The following is a 19,563-nucleotide window of genomic DNA, read 5'->3' as shown; positions in this document are numbered from 1 at the left end:
CAGCGTTGCATTTGCCACAGTCGTGCGCATGGCGCAAAGTAGCAGCGGCCGAAAACCATATCTTACCTAAGGTAAGAAATTATAAATTCGTTATATGTAATAAATTTTTATGACTCAATCGTTTTTGATGCATTCATAAAAGTATGTACCAAGCGCACGGTTAACGGTGTTGCCACCGCCGCCACGCTGGTGGTCACACTACGCCTTTGGACTGAACGAGTACAAGTAGTATACGTAGTATAGCAAATGACAGCACTATTAATTTTCGATCGTTCAGACTGCATTACTTTTATGCATAAATATAATGCGGAGGCCAAAAACCTACTAAATATGTGATAAGCAGCATTAATGAAAAGAAATATTCGGCTATTGAGTCAACGGCGGGCAGCAGACCGCAGCGGTTGTGATTGCAGCGCGCCTTTATACCGCTAGTGGCAAATTATGGTCATTTGTCACACGTTTCAGCGCACGAATTGGCGCTTTCGAGCGCCGGCCGAAGAGAATTCTTCCGCGAACAGCAAAGCAGAATCATCAGCGGTTTACGAAGAGAAGCGTAAAAAACGAACTCTAGCGAAAAATACGCCGAAAATGTTTGCGTCAGGAAATCAGCATCAACATAAAAGCAATAAAAAGAAAAATCTAAAGGCAAAAAGTTAAGCGTCAGGAATGTTGTGAATTTTTCGCCGCAAGGAAGTCTGCATTTGCGCACAACAATGTAGTTTAAGTTGAGTTAAAACGTCAACAACAAAAATGTATGCGTAACGCGTGGAGAACAAGCGCGAGTTAAGTGAAAAATTATGCAAACATGCGTGTTGTTTTCATGTAAAAGGAAATCATTAATAAGTGCCAATAAAGCGCCGAAAGCGCATTCGAACATATTCAAAAGCTGTGCATATTTCTGACATCAAAATTACGCAGCATTTTCTGCTTACCTGTTATGATGTTTACTTTTATTATTTTATTATTATTATTATTTTAACATTTTTCACTTTAATGCAAGCAGCTACTGTGCGTTACGCTGCTTCGCTCTCGCTTCCACTTCGCATTCACCTCACTTTCTTATAGAGAGATATATCTATCTAAATTTTAAATTTTCGCCTTTTGACAGCTGATACTTGTCAGTTGACAGCTGAGACAACTATGTATGTCTATTGTGCGTTATTGTTTGTAGTTTGCTTTCGGCTAAACGCGTCCGCTTTCACATCATAGATATTTATGTAATACTCTGCAATAACATTGTTTTACGTTCATTATCTTGTATTTCATATAATTTCACCGAAAAAATCACTAAAAATTATTTCAAATACTAAATTACTATTATTTTGTCACATTAACTTGTCGAATGCCGATGTTTGACAGTTTTATTGACACCATTTTTACTTTAACTGTTATTTAAGTGCTATAACGGCATAATGCGGATATGTAAAATAATGGAAAAATGAGTATTTGCGTTTAACTGTTTGGAGCTATGCGAAATTGTGACCTCAAATAACAGTAAATAAGAAAGCGAATATGAGACTTGAACATTTAGAACTCTTATTGAATCCCTTTAGATTCACAATTTACTTCAGAAATTCACATATTATCATTCTACTATATTTATTTTGCCCGTTAATGAGCTGGTTTACAATAAAATTAGGTGTTCCACAAGTTCATAGGTCAAAAATTACATTGTTCCACAAGTTCATAGCGTTCTAAATGTAGGTGAAAAAGTTTATTGTTCCATAAGTCCATATAGTTCTAAACATAGGTGAAAAAGTACATTGTTCCACAAGTTCATACCGTCCTAAACGTAGGTAAAAAGTTTATTGTTCCACAAGTTCATAGGTCAAAAATTACATTGTTCCACAAGTTCATAGCGTTCTAAACGTAGGTGGAAAAGTTCATTGTTCCATAAGTTCATATAGATATAAACGTATGTGAAAGAGTACAATGTTCCACAAGTCCATAAAGATCTAAACGTAAGTGAAAGAGTACATTGTTTCACAAGTCCATATAGTTCTAAACGTTGGTTAATACTAAAAATTATGATTATACATTTACCGGATGTGTGTTATGAATCTGGAAGTAGATCGGCAAGTGATACTGAGGACTGGTTAGGAAACCTACCTCTAGAAATTAATAGATTTATGCAGCAAATGATCTTTTAATAGTATCACTTTTCCATATTCATTATATATTCGCGGAAAAAGTGCCGTAGAGGTCCCATAGATATAAACTGAGTTGTGGAGTAGATCTTCTAAACTCTATGCTTAACTACAAAGCGGTTCGTGGTTAATTTCTACGACTGTCGAAGTCTCCGTACTCCATTTGAGTTGATCATGTAGCTGACCATGAAAAAGTCGGCTGCACAAGTAAGAACTTAACAGATAGCCACATGAAGATCGGTATGCGCAAAACGTTCTCGAACTTTTAAAAATAGTTTAACGGTTTGTACTTTATAAATAGTAAAGATGTAATCTTTTGAGCACACAGCGCATTTAGAAAGGTACGTGAGGGATTGTAATACGCAGAACAACAGCATAGTTGTAGCCTCGTATCGCAGAGCGCTAATCTATAAACCACCACAGCCAAACGATTTAAAAGCGTTTTTGAGTAACTTTTTTTATTTCAATCTTTACACCACGTACACGGCTGCCCAAATCTAATGCTTTCATCAGCCTACGGCGCTGACGGCCACCGAATCTGATGGACTACTTAATAAGAAGCGGAAATCGAAAGAGAAAGAGAGACCGAGTCGAAAGACAAAACAAGTAGTAATATAATAAACCTTTTGTAGTTATGACTCGCTAACAACAAGCCAAATAAAGCTGTAAATAGACATAAAAGGCTGGGCAAATAAATGCCGAACGGAAAAGTGTACAACAGCAGCAGCAACAGCCGCAAAAAAGAACAGGAAAGTCAAATAATGAACCAAAAAAAAAAAATCACTTTGCGGCTGCTTTTATGTTTGAAGTGGACATGAGCATGGAAGTGGCTGTGTGGACATGGTGGCGTCACCGTCGAGCGCGTTTTTTGTTTTGTTTTAATGTTATATTAATTTTTAATTCTCATATGATTGCGTTTTGTTGTTGCTTTGTTTTTGTACACATTTAGATGATTTAAAATTTAATCAAACAGATATAATTAGAGCTGACGAAAGTGGATGTGGCGCAGACGCAGCGGTACAACTGAGTCTCAGCTTGTTGTTTTTGTGTATGGCGCATACGGTTATGAAAATTGACAGTTGTTGTTGTTGTAGAGAACGCCTGATGAGCTGACGACGGCCGGCACACGAAGCGGTCGGCTTGCCGTGCTGAGTGCTGTGCTGTTCTTGCGCCAATGACGTTGGTAATAGTATCGTCCGTCTGCTTTGACCTTCATGCACGGCAGGGGCAATTAAAATCACATTAGCACTGAGAATTTTGCAAAGACCAACAACAGCATTAAGCAAGATAATTGTAGCAGCCACACAAGAGAAATGCAAATAAATTCTAATCATAAGCGTAGCTGAAATGGAACTTGGCTGAAACTGATTTTTTTGTAAGCGCGGGAAACAGAAAGCGTAAAGAAAGAAATGCGCCGCTTTGTAGCAGGTGACTGCCGTTAATCAGCGTAAAAGCGGATAGAAAAGTTGTAATTTAATGGAAAAATATCAGTTTATTACCGAGTTCATAATTATAAGCGGATAAATGGCAACAATGCTTAATAATGTGGCTCATAAAAGTACCGTTAACGCGTTTCTTGAATTTAAATAACGTTACAATTGTTCATTTAAACATTGCTTTGTACTTGCTTTTGGCTGCAGACGTCGGCGTCAGGTGTGTGACTACCACTCAGGTGGATTGTGGATGCTAAGTTAATTCCAAGCAAAATCCAAAATTATTGGAAACAGCTTGATCGAATTGAAGTCATATCTCGGGTTTAAGACTTCTGGGTCCATTTTTGAAAAAGAGCTCGAGTAGAAGATCTCTTAACCTCAGCCCCAAGGTGGAATCAGCTTCGGTTTTAAGAAGACATACTTGCTTTCGGCCGTAATCGGTGACGTTGAATGTGTGACCGTAAATCGGTAGACCGTGGATTTACGGTCCGTTCGAAGCAAAACACAAGATTATTGAAAAAGTTTTCTCGAATTGAAGTCCAGCGAGGTAATGTCACACACGTGTTTGTGTATTGCTGAGCCAAAAAAGTGTCCATCAGTAATTTTACGGCGGCTTAAGACTACTGAGTCCATTTTTGAAAAATAGATCGAGAAGAATATCCGTAAACATCAATCCCTAGGTGGAATCCCTCAGCGATAAAAAGGGGGTCCTGACTTGTTCCTCTGGTTCCTGTTCTGTTACTGGGTCTGCTGGAGGGAGCGTAATTAAGTCCCTCTGCCTACTCTGAGGACATCTCTGATGGATGAATGAATAGACCGGCGCAAAGGGCACTGCGGAGGTGAAAGTCTACAGGTAGGGCCGTCTCAGTTTCCACACTTGATGACTACAACCACTAAAGGAGGACTCTTGGAAAATTTGTCAGGGATTCCGAACTCAAAAGTTCTTCTTCACAGTGTTTAACTACAGATAAGTGGGTTCACTTCGCTTTTCTACCATGGGAGAACGGCTCTAAGGAATGGAATTAAATTGGGCCTACAAGAAAAATGAATATTACAGCAAAATTCCTACACTCTCTCACAGTAAAGCGCCATTATCTGGCGACATGTCAAATGGGCTGCCAACGTAACGACCATTTAATCAGTGCTTCGACAATTTCATTTCTTGTTTCGCCGATCAATTTACCCACCAAATTACAGACATTTACGCAGCAATTTTGTGCGTTCACCGGAGTTTTGTTGTTTCGTGCGTCAATATTATTGTGCTAATACTGGCAATATGGTGAGATAAGCATTAATTGAATTTTGTTTACGGTAGTCGTGGGGGAATTCAGTGAATCAGCGCGCACATGGCTGGTGTGCATATTGGAATGTGTGTGTGTCTGTAAGATCGCGCAACACCCGGAGTAGTTGATGGTTAATTGACATGCCGCAAAGTAGTGTGGCAAGCTGACAAGCAGGTGCGCTGCCCACACACACACACAAACATGTATTATTACAGTTATAACAAAGTAAGCGAGACTCAGCTATGGTTCGCATGCCTTCTAGGCTCTAAAAATATTTTTTGAACGCTGTGCTGATTTTTTTATTAACTTTTTTTAATTTTATTTTTGTTGTTCTTTTTTTTTGCTCACACTCACATGTTCTCTTTTGAAGTTTCTATTGTTTTTTATTTTATTCTGCCGATTCGATTATCTCAACCCTGACTGCCTGACTTTGCTCGCTCGACTGCTAGTGTTGGTGTTGTTGCTCAAGTGAAAGGCGTTCGAGGAGTCGGCGCACAATTTGATATTAAATTTTTCTAATTATTTTTTACTTAAAGTAAATACTGTGAAGATAGCGATTAAGAAAATTGGGCAATTGCACTGTGAGAGATGGCGCTGGTTGTGGTCGTGGTCGCAAACATCGTGTCGTGGTGTCGGAGATGGTGGTGGTCATGTGCGGCAGCCAGTCATGGGGCAGCTTGTGTGTTCATATGATGGGTGATATTGCAGTGAAAGGTGGCGCAGGTGCCACAAATAGCGGTAAACCGATCGCGCACACGTGATTAAATATTTTCATTACAATTTTCGCAGAATTTTGGTTATTTTAAAGTTGATAAAGGGTAGCGAAAAAAATATATTTTTGTAAATAATTGAAAGTAAATAAAAAAAAAATAAAAATTGTATTTTCTTTATTATTTTTTAATTATATTTATTTGATATTTTTTTTGCAATTTTTTGATAATTATTTTAAACAATTTTTTTATTCTTTTTTGAAAATATTTTGTAATGTAAACTTTTTTGAAAATATTTTTTTTTTTTGGAAAATTTTTTTATTAAATTTTATTTTTTTAAATTTTGTAAAAAAATAGTTTTTATTTATATTTATTTGAAAATAATTCTATGTAATTTTTTTGATATTTTTTTAACAATTTATTAAATTAAATTAATTTTTTTAATAATAAATTTTTTAACGTAAACTTTTTTGAATATTTAATTTTTTTTTGCATATTTTTAAATATATCCTTTTATTTTTTTATTTAATTTTTTTTAAATCACTTTTTGCTTAGAATATTTCGCAGAATGTCAGTTATTTTAAAAATAATAAAGGGTGGCAAAAAAAAAAAATATTTTTTTAATAATTTAAAGCTAATTTTCTCTGAATTTTTTGAAAAAATATTATTTTTGTAAATTGATTTTTAAATATATTTAGTTTTTGGACAGTAAGTTCTTGTTCAAAATATTTCGCAGAATAAAAAAATTTATTTTTTAATTAATTTAAAGTAAATATTTTTCTGAATTTTTTTCAAAAATAATTTTTTGCAAATAGTTTTGTAAAATATTTTTTTTTGTAAAATGCTGTTTTTTTAATATATTTTGATAAATAATTTTTTTAGAATATTTTTTTTTTTGATAAATATTTTTTTTTTTTAATTTTTAACATTTGTTTGTTGAAATTTTTTTTTTTTTAATTTTATTTTTGAAATATTAATGAAATATATGTCAATAACGTAATGTAAGAAAAATATTGCTTGTAATGTTTAACTGTAATTTTTTAGCAGTTAACCAGTTCACTTTGAGCAAGTTCGTTGCTTAAGTCTTTTGTTTTTATACCAGAATTTAGTAAAAAATTACAACTCATGCAATACTGAGGTAATCAAAGCGCATATAACTGTTAGGCGGTGCTCTACAGTAAGCGCAACAACAACAACAACAACTGACTATGTGCTTTTCTATGTTTCCCATACGCTTCTCTACTACCCAATTACAAAGTCATTAAGATGCCGCGAGTGAGCATTTTTTGCGTTCGCTGCTGTAGCGCGCATCCCCGAGTACTTGCATATTTGCCAAACACCGTCAAATAGCTGCAGCGGTAGTGGCATATCGATTGCGATGCGGCAGCAACATGGTAATTGCTTCGCCGCCTTTTCATGCAGTTAGTAACGCAACGTTGTCTAAATATTTTAATCAACTTTAAGTACAACGCGGAGAAACACAGCAAATGAGGTAGTCACAAACACGGAAAAATGTTTGAAAACATTTGCAACAACTCGCGCGACAGCAACGAAAATTGCGAAATATTGCAAAAATCGCAACAGTAGCCGCGTCGCAGATGTGCCGCTGCCGCGTTTTGCATACATGCGTTGTTGTGCCGTAGTAACAGCACTTTGTCGCCTAAATAGACGCAAATGCTGGGAGCGCGCGCGTCGCCGTCTGGCTGCCAGCAGCTAATTTACAACTATGCGCGTGAGTGCGCAGGTGACATTGACAACGTTGGCGGAATTTATTTTCATTATATATTTTATTTTTGCACGCTTTGATGTTTTAATTGAATTTCGTAAATATTTCACTTTAATGTTGACAATTATGTGGCTGCCACTTGTAGTGCCAGCGTATTATGTTGCATAAGCGCTTAGCGGCGTGGCAGTAAGTGGTGTTGCATGATTTATCGCCAATAAAAGCAAAGAAACGACAATGGTGGTGGAAAATTGTTGAAATGTTTAGCGAAAAAACGAACTGACGAATGACAATAGAAGGGCAGAGAATTAAAATGTTTTAGTATTTGAAAGCACGAGGCAGCTGGATTTGAATGTTATATAAATGAAGATTTTTTTTGAAAAATTTTAAAATAATTTTTAAAAAAATTTGGAAAAAAATTAAAATAAAAATTTCGAAACAAAATATAAAAAAATAATATTTGAAAAAAAAATTTTTTTTTGGAAAAAAAAGTTTGAAACTAAAAAAAAGTTTTGAAAGAAAAATTTAAATATAAAAACTTAGAATCCAAAAAAAATTTGGAAATTTTTTTGAATTTGTTTTTTTTTTGTTTTGATTTTTTTTTGAAGAAAAAAATTTATTACCAATTTAAAAAAAAAAAAATTAAATTTGAAAAAAAAAATGTTAAAACATGTTTCTGAAAAAAAAATTAGTACATCTAAAATAAAAAATGGTAAAATTTTTGAAAAAATAATTTTTGTAGTAAAAACCTAAAAATATTTGGTAATAGAAAATTTTTGCATTTTTAATTTTTTCCAAATTAAACATATTTTTTTTTAAATTAATTTTTGTGTCACTATAATGATTTTCAAATTTAACCACATTTCTTATTTGTTTTGTTTTTCATATGCTTGTCTAATTCTGGCTTGTCTATAGTAACAATAAATTTATCTTACTAATACAAATTATTGTTGTTGTGTTGCCAGATATTTGAGAATCAATAATGCTATATTTTACAGCATCATAAAACAACAAATATGTAGAAATGTTTTTTTTTTTTTATTTTAATTAACATTTTTCTTTGCTTCGCCTCCCTCTTGTTTTACAATCTTAAAGTAGCCGCTAGCTGAGCACCGAACACGCTGTCTACCTTCCGAAACTATTTCGTGTGCATAAATTAGTGTGATTACACTCATTCTTGCTGTTGTTGTTATTGCTTACTTGATACCACTTCTTATTCCTTATTTGTACTGCTTCACTTAGACTTGAACTGCCTGCCACTGACTGCTTTGGCTCATCAGTTACACTTTGTGGCGGTCACTTTGAAAAAACATGTCGGCATTTCGTTTATTTGTTGTATTAAATAATAAATTCTCAACTTAATTATTTAAATTGCATGCTGCTGGACTGCTGTTTGTCATATTGTGCCACTTTGTGTAGTTCGATAATAAATGGGACGGGTTTTTTACATTTTTGAGACGGTTTCGTAATCAATTTGGTTTTAGTTTTAATTTTTTTTTTTTTGCTTTTTGATTTAATTTTTAGTTGTTTCTTAGACATATTTTTGTTTAAAATAATAAAATTTGGTTTTATTGAATTGTTGATTTGTTAATTATGCAAATTAAAGACAAAGTATTTAATTTATGGCTTGAGGGGGTGTACATTTTAGAGTTCAATATTTTTTGTGTGTGATATAGGTTGAGTTTAAAGAGGTTAGTTTTTTTTAAATATTATATATTATATATTATACATATATATTTTTTTATTATTTCTTCAGAAAAATTAAAAAAAAAATAAATTAAAAAATTAAGAAAACAGGTAAGGAAGGGCTAAGTTCGGGTGTAACCGAACATTTTATACTCTCGCAATTTATTGATGTAATTTTATAAAGACAACACATTTCGACCCATATATTCGGCATAAAGTTCAATAGAATAACGAAAATCATCATAAATAGTATATGGGGACTGAGGTAATTCCTAAACCGATTTCACTCGTTTTCACCACCAAGATACAACGTATCGAAGACTATACGCTCACTTAATTTAATATTACTTATAATTAGGTATATGGGATCTGGGGGAAGTTATGACCCAATTTTTACCATTTCAGGTACAGAGAGAAACTGTTATAAGAAAAAAATTCAGAGGGAATGAATTACATTAAAATATCTGAGGGATTTACCTATATTTTCGGTGAAAAATTAACCTTAGGCACTGAGTTCTTCATGTTTGATATCAGGGGCCTTGAAAAGTCATGGTTCGATTTTGACAATTTTTCCACAAGTGATGTCACAGCTCAAATACAGTATTTGTGTAAAGTTTTTATTCCGCTAGCTTCATTGGTTCCTTAATTGGGTTATATGGGAAGTAGACGTAGTTGTGAACCGATTTCGCCCATATTCCACCCGTGTCATCAGGGTGTCAAGAAAGTGTTATGTACCGAATTTCATTGAAATCGGTCGAATGGTTCTTGAGATATGGTTTTTGACCCATAAGTGGGCGACGCCACGCCCATTTTCCATTTTGTAAAAAAATCTCAGTGCAGCTTTCTTCTGCCTTTTCTTATGTAAAATTTGGTGTTTCTGACGTTTTTCGTTAGGGAGTTAACCCACTTTTAGTAATTTTCAACCTAACCTTTGTATGGGAGGTGGACGTGGTTATTATCCGATTTCTTTCATTTTTGGACTGTATAAGGAAATGGCTAAAAGAAACGACTGCAGAAAGTTTGGCTTATATAGCTTTATTGGTTTGCGAGTTATATACAAAAAACCTATTTGGGGGCGGGGTCACGTCCACTTTTCCAAAAAAATTATATCCAAATGTGCCCCTCCCTAATGGGATCCTATGTTCCAAATTTCACTTTATTTATGGCTTAGTTATGACACTGTATAGGTTTTCGGTTTCCTCCATTTTGTGGGCGTGGCAGTGGACCGATTTTGCCCATTTTCGAAAGCAACCTTCTCAGGGTGCCAAGGAACATATGTTCCAAGTTTCATTAAGATATCTTAATTTTTACTCAAGTTATCGCTTGCACGGACAGACGGACAGACGGACAGACGGACGGACAGACATCCGGATTTCAAATCTACTCGTCATCCTGATCATTTATGTATATATAACCCCATATCTAACTCTTATATTTCTTGGTGACACAAACAACCGTTATGTGAACAAAACTATGATACTCTGTGCAACAGGTTGCGAGAGTATAAAAATTAAAAATAATTAATAAGTTTTTTATATTTTTTTAATTAATATAAAAATTTAATATATTAATTATCTTATTATACAAAATAAATATTTTTATTTTAGCTTTTTAAAAATAATAAATTAAAAAAATTAATAATTTATTATTACTTAAAAAAATTAAACTAATTAATAAGTTATTTATATTTTTTAAATTAATTTAAAACATATTTTTTTAATTATCTTATTATACAAAATGATTTTATTACTTAAAATACTTTTTAAAAACTTGAAAAATATTAAATTAAAAAAATTAATTCTTATTTATACTTAAAGAAAATAAAAATAAAATATTTTATTATTTATACTTTATTTTTTAATTATCTTATACAAAATAAATAATTTTATTTAAAAAACCTTTTAAAATTAAAAAAAAAATATTCAAATAAAAAAAGTAGTTCTTTATTTTTACTTTTTAAATTAAAAAATAATTTATTATTCATTTAATTTATTCATTTAATTGTTTTAAAATTAATTTAGGAATTAAAAAAAATATTTAATAATTTTTTGTTATAAAAATTGGAATTGAAAAATTTTTAAAATTGTATAAAAATTTAATTGAATTTTTTTTTTAATTGTACCAAATATTTTATTTTTAAAATTAAAAAAGTATGAAGAAAAATATAAAAAGAAAATAATTTTAATAAAAATGAGTTTAAATAACCAATTTTGGATCAAGGAAATATAAAAATTTAAATTAAAATGATTTTATTTAGTTTTACCACATATTTAATTTTTTTTAATTAAAAAATTATATCTTTTTGGAAAATATAAAAAATTAAAAAAAATTAATTAATGATAAAAATTGAATTAATAAAATTTAATAAGAACAATTTAAAATTTCTAAATTGCTCATTAAAAATGCAAATTTTAATTAAAATAATCAAACAAATTGAAATTTATAGCAAAAACCAATTATAATGTGTTTATTGTTGTTGTTGTCATCTGACAGCTTTCAAGTTTATCGCGAACTAAAAATAATTGGAAAATTGACAAGCGACAAAGCAGAAAGTAGTGCAACTGTAGAAATCTTTCATTTCTACCGCCAATTAGTCACTCATTTCGATTTTTCCATATTTTATCGCTTGAATAATTTCTCAATAAAAGCAATAAAAACCAAATCAACAAATACAACAAACATGACAGCGGTGACAACTGGTTAATTAGCTGCATCGAAGGCTTGCTGATGGCGTAAAAAAAAAAAAAAAACAAAACAGAAAAACATTGGTGCAGCGCAAAAGTTGCAACGCCTGCGCGGTTTTGCGATAAAAACAAAAGACTTAAGCGACGAACTTGCGACACAGTGGGAGCGTAGCGCTGGACTTTGGAGCGCTGAGTGTTCGTGAACTTGCAGAGCAGCAAATAATATAATCATTGGATTGCAAATTTTGCAAAATAATAATAACAACAACAACAAGTAGTTATAAATTAGTGCTTGCCACCTGCGAACGATGCAATCATTTGCATGCGCCAAGCAACAGCAGCAACACAGACTGTTTGGCGTCGCAAATTGACTCATTGAAGTACATTTTTCTTATATTTTTCCTTTATAAATATGCTCCAACATTTGCATATATTTACTGCGCATTTCCCTGCATTTATATGCATAATAAAGCAATTTAATGGTGTTATTCTGCCAGCGAACGCCCAACAATGCTCGGCAATCGTCGTCAAGCGCACAGTTAAAGGCACAGCGTTGTTATTGCGCTCTGCTGCATTTGTAATGCTTTAAAAAGCAAATAATGTCAAGATAAAGCGCACAGTGCGATTTTTTTTAAAGAAACAAGTTATGCAACTTCTTTCTTTTTCGCCTCCCCTCCCCTTCAGCACGCTGTGACATTTCTTGCGCGCTCTCTTTCCTCCTTTTATTACAAAGTTTGCTGTTGTGTAAAATTAACATTTTTTATGTTGTTTTTGCTTTTGTTGTTGTAGCGCTGGCTTGCGCGCGGTTGGTATATATATATCTTTCATCTGCTTTTGTTTGATGGCCCCCCTTGTAGCTTCTTCACGTGCTTTGCTTTCTTTTGCATTTTCATTATTTTTTTGGTTTTTGCTTGTGGAATGTGTCACAATAATCACAAGAAATAGCAATAATAACATATATAAAATACGTTTTTATTTGGTGTTAATAAGTAGTAAAACAGATGTCAAAATGTTGTTGAGATTTAAGCAATGTGAGAAATTTGGGTCCAATTTGGATATATGGATTTTAATTGATAATATATGTAGTTTTAAATTTAATAAATTTGAAATATAAAGGGCGCTTGAAAGACAGTTTTATATCAGATTCTTCCCAATTTCGTTAGTTCATCAATTACAAAGATAATGTGCTCCCAAAGCATTTAAGAAAATATGATATAAGGGCTGAGTGGAAGGGGAACATCATTTAATGCCACATTTTATTGATTATCAAAATAAGCATGTCTCACATTCCTTACAATAAAATAGTTATTTTTGCTTTGTGCTTTAATTAAATTAATTCATTAATCGGTTGAGAAGTTCAAGCCGAAGTGACTGAGCGAACGAAATGAGGTGTGTACAGAGTGAATAACATGAAAATATGTCTGAATCATGATAGTAATCGTTTTGAAGAACTTTTATGACTTAGTAGACAAATATTTTACTTGGCAAGTTAAGCAGATTCTTTAAAATTTATATAGTAAGTAGATATATATGTGAATATTAGTGCACAGAAAGCATTAGACTGAAGTCTTAGCCTCCAAATAAATTCTATTTGGGTAACAATTAATGCTGAAACGATTTCTTGGGGCTCAAAGTATAGTTACATCGTTAAGATGAATAGGTTACAGTTAAGATTGGATATAGATGCCTTTCCGGTAGTTAGAGGGAGTAAGACTTCCTCGTAAGTTCATTAAAACGGTGTTTAGTGGGTCAAAGTATAGTTAGATCGTTAAGATGAATAGGTTAAGCAGTTAAAATTGCATATAGATGCCTCTCCGGTAGTTAGAGGGAGTAAGACTTCCTCGTAAGTTCATTAAAACGATTTTTAGTGGGTCAAAGTATAGTCAGATCGTTAAGGTGAATAGGTTAAGCCGTTAAGATTGGATATAGATGCCTCTCCGGTAGTTAGAGAGGGTAAGTGCACGTTGTAATTCATTCTTGGCTTAAGTTCCTCCTACTTTTAGAAATCGAAACTATTAGCTATTGTAGTGATCTCAAGGAACTACTCGCAAACTGGTTCAAAATGAACTAGTTAATAAATAAAGAGTCATTGTAGTCATTCCTGGCTTGAGTTATTTGTCATACATGCTGTTATTTTAAATCAAATTTATTAGTTATATGGTTAATATAGTTAAACTGGACGTAAAAGCCTTTAAAATGAACTACAGTTGAACTTTCATAACTCGAAAATCTATAACTCGTACTTCTATAATTCGAACATCTATAACACGAACTTCTCGAAGTTCTTTAACTCGAAGTTCTATAACTCGAAGTTCTGTAACTCGAAGTTCTCCAAAACTCGTATTCTTGAATTGGCAATAGAAGTCCAAATTCATATAAATTACATTCCGTAACTCGGAAGTCTCTCTAACACAAAGTTTTTTTTTGGATTAGCTTATGTTAGTTATGTAAAGTGCTTTTTTATCTGAATGCTATAAAATGTATAAAAATTCCATAAGAAGCTGTTGTATGAGCATATTATATCATTCAGTCACAAATAAAAGAAAAAAATATGTTTTTTTTTTCTCACCGTGAAATACTAGAACTGCACGCCACAAGTGCGCCTTCAACTGCGTGCGAATTCAAACTTACACTTTATATATACATATATGTGTATGTTTGTGTATTTGTATTACTTGTTATAGGAATGTGTGCCACAAAACGTGTGTACACTGCTTCAACACACCACTGCAAGGCCAATATGCCTTTATACTACAATTTTATGCTGCAAAAGCATTTTTATACAAATTTTCTAATAATTTTATTCTCATTTTCAATAAACATTTCTTGTTTGCTTCAAACAAAAATCGCATACACTTTTTCGCACTCGTTTTCTGTTTTTACACACACTTCGCCGCTTCGGGCGCTGTGACGACACGTTTACTATTGGAATTTTTGTACACTTCTCTTATTTCCTTACACACACACTCACAGCTTTGCGCATTTTTGTAGTTGTCGCATTTATTTTTGTTGCTTTTTTCAGACAATTTTATTGAGCTCCACGCACTTCACAAGCGCTTGTTTGTTTTAAAAAACAGAACTCATTTGTATTAAAACACTTTTCCATAGAAATTTTCAGAATTTTCCCGTTTCTCGTACACAATTTTCTGCATTTTTTCACCCGACATTTTACATATAGATTTTCAACTTCTCTACTACTGCACACGCGCACATGCGCGTCGCTTACCTATAGCACTTGTTGGCATTGTGTGTGTGCCGCGCTGCGTTTGTGTTGGTAAATTGTGACTTTGCGCATGCGTTTTGCCGCTTAACGAATGCTGGAAGTTGTAACACGCTCGCGTTGCCGAAGAGAACTGATCGTTGTGAGCGGTCGCTAAATGCTGGTCAACTCTGAAATTTGTTGTGTTATTGTTGATTACACTGTTCTTGTTATTGTACAAGTGGTGGCGCTGTGTGCGTGTTTTACCTGTCAATTTGGCCAATTGGTGCAGGTGTGGTGTGTATAAAGTGTTGGTTAAACGCGGACGGCGTTGCCAACACTAAGCAAGTTGAGTGGGTTTCAAGGACTGCTGTGGCGTATTTGTGAAAGAAAAGGCGAAATTTATTGTTTAGCTGAGATATTATATTAAAAATTTAAGCGTGTTGAAATCATGATTAAACACAAAAATGTGTCGGAAAGTCCAGTCAAAATCAAGTCTGACTAGATATCTCACACAACTCAGTCTTTACAGTCGTGTGTTCTTGGTCGACTGTGATTTATATTGTGTGTTTTGCGTATATTATGCCAGTGGAGCTAATAAAAATATATTTGTTATGCATTTTAACTGGTATTAAAGCAATTAGTTTGGTAACCAGTACCAACGGAACCAAAGTAATTTATTCTGGCTTAGTTAAGTAATTAACTCTACCGAAACTTGACTGAAATATTTTTTTTAAGGAAATTAGTCATTTTACTCCCGAAAAGTAGTTATGAACTAGTATAAAAGGAACTAGTTGTGAAACTACTTACATTGTAACTAGTTATTACCAATATTATTTGAATATGGTCCACTTTTACGCATCAATTATTACAATTCAGCAGCTGATTTCAAGCAATAATACGAAATAATGAAATGAAAATAGGTACATTATATAAGTATTTCTTCGTTGAAAACCAGATGTGTACCACTAACTTCCTTCATATATACAGTTGAACTTCCATAACTCCAACTTCTATCACTCGAAGTTCTAAATAATTCAAACTCTTGAATTAGCAATATTATTCAAATTTCATACAAATTACCTTTCGTAACTCGGAAGGCTCTCTACATCGAAGTTTTTTGTGGATTATGGTGATTCGAGTTAGGGAAGTTCAACTGTATTTCAAGTAAAAATATTAATGCTTTTGGTTTAACAATTTATAAGAAACGTTTCGCTGTTTAAAAAAATCACAACAGATTTACATTAAAGATCGCATTATAAAATAAACCGAACTCGTAGCATACTTTTAGGCGCTTATGAAATATTTAGTGAAGATCAATGCCACTAGTCGTTCATTATAGTTATTTATACAGTTGTTGTTGATCTTTAATTGCTGCTATGTCATCTGTATATATTTAATAAAACAACAACAACAATAACATATTTACGCTGAGCGATGGGCGTATGTTTGTAAATAAATATGGAAAAAAGTCCCCAGTGCTTGCGTATATGAGAAACAAATAGGCTGATTTCATCTTTTTCTTATATGAGCAAATATTAGAAATGAAAATTTCTTTGTTCTTTTTTCAATGTTTTGTATAATTTTATTTCCATATAATCATATTAAACTCTTTATTGCTTTGGTGGACACTCTGCTTGCGGTATACAAGCACCCTTGGCATCACGTGCATATCCCTCATCGCAATAACAACCGTCAGGGCAACGAAAATTACGTATTAAACACGGTTCGTTGAGTGTGGCGCATTCGGTTTGACAGGATGCACCGCAAGGTGTGTAGGTCTCATGGTCGGGGCAGGATTTATGCACTAGAAAGAAGTATTTGGGAATGAAATGAAATTTAGTGATTTTTTTTTAAGTATTTTTTTTATTTTTAAATAAATAAATTTTTTTATAAAAAAAACAAAAAAAAAATTAACATAAATATTTTTTACATCTAAATTTTTTTTCTAATTTTTTGCGTAATTAATTGATAAAAAAATATTTTTTCATATAAACTCACAAATATAGCTCCGTTGCGCCGCACTCAGCACATACAGGCTGCAGAAAACTAGCAACACAAAGGCGCGCAGTTTTGTCATGTTTTTATTGTTGTATTTGCTTGGGCTGTGATTTACTGAACAAAAACTTTATATTTTTAATTTTTGAAAATGCTTGAACGTGCTCAATGCTAAGCTGCCAGTTGTGGACTGTGGCTTCGAACAGCTTGTTGACATAGTATTTATATACGAATATTTATATGTTTGTGTTTTTGTTTGTTTTGATGCTTCGCTGTTGTAAAGCACCGTCTCAATTTAATAGTTATTGAGCAGTGATTAGAACTGGAATTTGTAATAAAACCTATTTCACTGTTGAGTAAATAAAACAAAGGTATAGCATTTTTAAGTAGAAATGTAGATATTAACAAAAAAAAAAAAAAAATGACTAAAAAGTAAAAAGTAACAATAAAAAAAAAAAAATAAAAATAAAAAAAATTTTAAAATTAAAAAAAATTTAAATTTTAGAAAAAAAATTTGGATTTTTTTATAATTGTTGAATTTAAAAAAAATTGGACTGTTGAGTAAATAAAATCAAGTTATAGACATTTTAAGTAGAAATGTACAAATAAAGAAAATATAATTTCCAAAAATAAAAAAAAATAAATTTTTTGTGAACAAATTTAAATTTTCTTTAATTAAAAAAATTTTAAAAAATTAAAAAATAAATTAAAAAGAAAAATAAAAAATTTTAAATTTTTGTAAACAAATTTTGATTTTTTTATATTGTTGAAAATAATTTTTTTAATTTAAAATAATTGGACTGCTGAGTATATAAAATCAAGTTATAGACATTTTCAGTAGACATGTAGAAATAAAGAAAATATAATTTCAAAAAAAAATTTTATTTATTGAAAAAAATTTTGATTTTTTTTTAATTTTGGAAAATAATTTTTATTAATTGGAAAAATTGTCTGCTGAGTAAACAAAATCAAGTTATAGACATTTTAAGTAGAAATGTAGAAATAAAAAAATTTTATTTGCTATTAGTTTAAAAATTAAAAAAAAAAAATTTAATTTTTTCAAACTTTTGAAAAAAAATTTTTTTTCCCCAAAAAAAAAAACAATACAGCTGAGTAAATAAAGACAATGTATATAATTTTAATGGAGAAATGTAGAAATAAAAAAATAGTTTCTGTATATAAAAAAAACTTAAAAACATTTTTCTTAACAACTTTTAAGTGATTTATCGTAATATATGGTCACCTTACGTACTTGTACATTATTTCTGTTTAAACCACTGTAATACACACAATGCGCTTCAAACAGTTAGCAAAGAAATCGCTGTAATAATGCTGGTACAGGGTGGTTTGAATGAAAAAAATATATCAAAATTTAAAATATTGTATTAAATATATTTGAAAGAATTAATTTAAATTAAAAGCTTTTTCATAAATTAAAATAAAAAAAAAAAAAATATTTTAACATTCTAAAAAATTTTATATTTCAATTTTGTTCAATATTTATAATATTATTTTTTTCCAATTCTTATTATGAATATTTGTTTATCATAAAAAATATGCCTGTCGAATAGTTGCGTACGACCAAAAATTATGCTCACGTATTTCAATAAAATTGTTTATTCAAGTGTGAATACAATAAAATCAAACAGTAGTTCTTGGTGGGTACTCTTGATATTTACCTTAAGCTGTGTATAGTGAGCGCGCGATAGTTCGTAGATATTTATTTAGTTTGTGTTACTAAGTATTATTAGTGTTTGGGAGGTGTGCTTGTCGTTAACCTTGGTTAGTTCTGTGGTTGGTGGGGGGTCTATTTTGTAATTTATTTGGGTGAAGTACGCAGAAGAACCTACTTTTCATAAGATTTCGTTTTAATATAATTGTCGACAAGGCAGTTTCTTCTAAAAGTGATACTATTAAGTTAAGATTCACTCTTTATTTTTACAGTTTTGTAATTTTCACAGTGTCTTCAAAACTTTCCGCAGCAATGACACATTGCTTGCCAGTACAGGGTGGTTTAAGTAAGGCAACTCTTGTAAAATATATGTTCCCTGAATTTTCATTAATCAATTATTACTTACAAATGCACCAGTCTCAGATTAGTCCAAAAAAAAGCTGCTATTGACTTCCATAGTTTTCACACCAAATAGATACATACATATATCTATCTCTGTCAGCCTATAAGAGCTGCTGCTTCACGAATTACTTCGTTGTTGTTGTTTTCAGCTTGAATTGTTGCGCATGCAGCAGATTATTCGACAATTTCCGTTTTGTTGAACATTTTGTGTTGAGCTTAATTTCATTTCCGCCAAATAATTTCCGATTTATAGTCGCGTCGGCGCGATTGTCGGCAACAATTAATTGCCTACCAAAAATTAAACGCATAATTGAGCAATTGTTTGGATTTCGCGGTAGTTGAAGAATTTTGAGATTAAAGTGGGTGTCCCAGAAGCAATGGTTAGGAGTTTTTACGAAGGTCTGTGAACTTTGTGTCATGTTTGTAGTGGTTAGAAGAGCATCCGATACAAAAATTCATTAACAGTGTCGAAGAAGCTTTTGGTTTTGCTTTCATTTAATCTTCTTGCCCGAAGAGCTTTTACGGAAGTGAAAGCTTATGATCTCAAAGCTCAAAGCTTAGTGTGTGTTTTAGAAGCCAGCTCAAGCAAAAGTTCATTATCTGTGTCTAAAAAGCTTTTGGTTTTG

The 19,563-nt window shown here is 31.9% G+C and overlaps 2 protein-coding genes across 2 annotated transcripts in view; both read right to left on the bottom strand.

Annotated features, from left to right (window-relative positions):
- LOC105208716 (tetratricopeptide repeat protein 28) overlaps positions 1–15,045 on the bottom strand; it is a 43,568-nt gene extending 28,523 nt beyond the window's left edge. Inside the window, exon 1 of the mRNA XM_011178709.3 lies at positions 14,236–15,045. The gene's annotated coding sequence lies outside the window, so the exon portion shown is untranslated. The remainder of the gene's footprint in view (positions 1–14,235) is intronic.
- Positions 15,046–16,346: 1,301 nt separating this feature from the next.
- LOC105208717 (inducible metalloproteinase inhibitor protein) lies at positions 16,347–17,048 on the bottom strand. The gene is made up of 2 exons (XM_011178710.3): positions 16,867–17,048; positions 16,347–16,672 (listed from the first exon to the last, which is right to left on the bottom strand). Exons 1-2 carry the CDS (start codon positions 16,943–16,945, stop codon positions 16,479–16,481), a joined length of 273 nt encoding a protein of 90 aa, XP_011177012.2. The 5' UTR covers positions 16,946–17,048; the 3' UTR covers positions 16,347–16,478.
- Between the last annotated feature and the right edge of the window lie 2,515 nt (positions 17,049–19,563).

Source organism: Zeugodacus cucurbitae, chromosome 5, assembly GCF_028554725.1.
Source record: "Zeugodacus cucurbitae isolate PBARC_wt_2022May chromosome 5, idZeuCucr1.2, whole genome shotgun sequence".
NCBI lineage: Eukaryota > Metazoa > Arthropoda > Insecta > Diptera > Tephritidae > Zeugodacus > Zeugodacus cucurbitae.
This window is presented reverse-complemented; position numbering and strand designations above follow the sequence as displayed.

What these genes read in the sequence shown, in the direction of transcription:
- LOC105208717 (XM_011178710.3), bottom strand. Translation starts at nt 16,945, where the DNA reads ATGACAAAACTGCGCGCCTTTGTGTTGCTAGTTTTCTGCAGCCTGTAT. An exon ending in GGCGCAACGGAGCTATATTT is followed by an intron (nt 16,673 to 16,866) that starts GTGAGTTTATAT and finishes ACTTCTTTCTAG; the next exon opens with TGCATAAATCCTGCCCCGAC.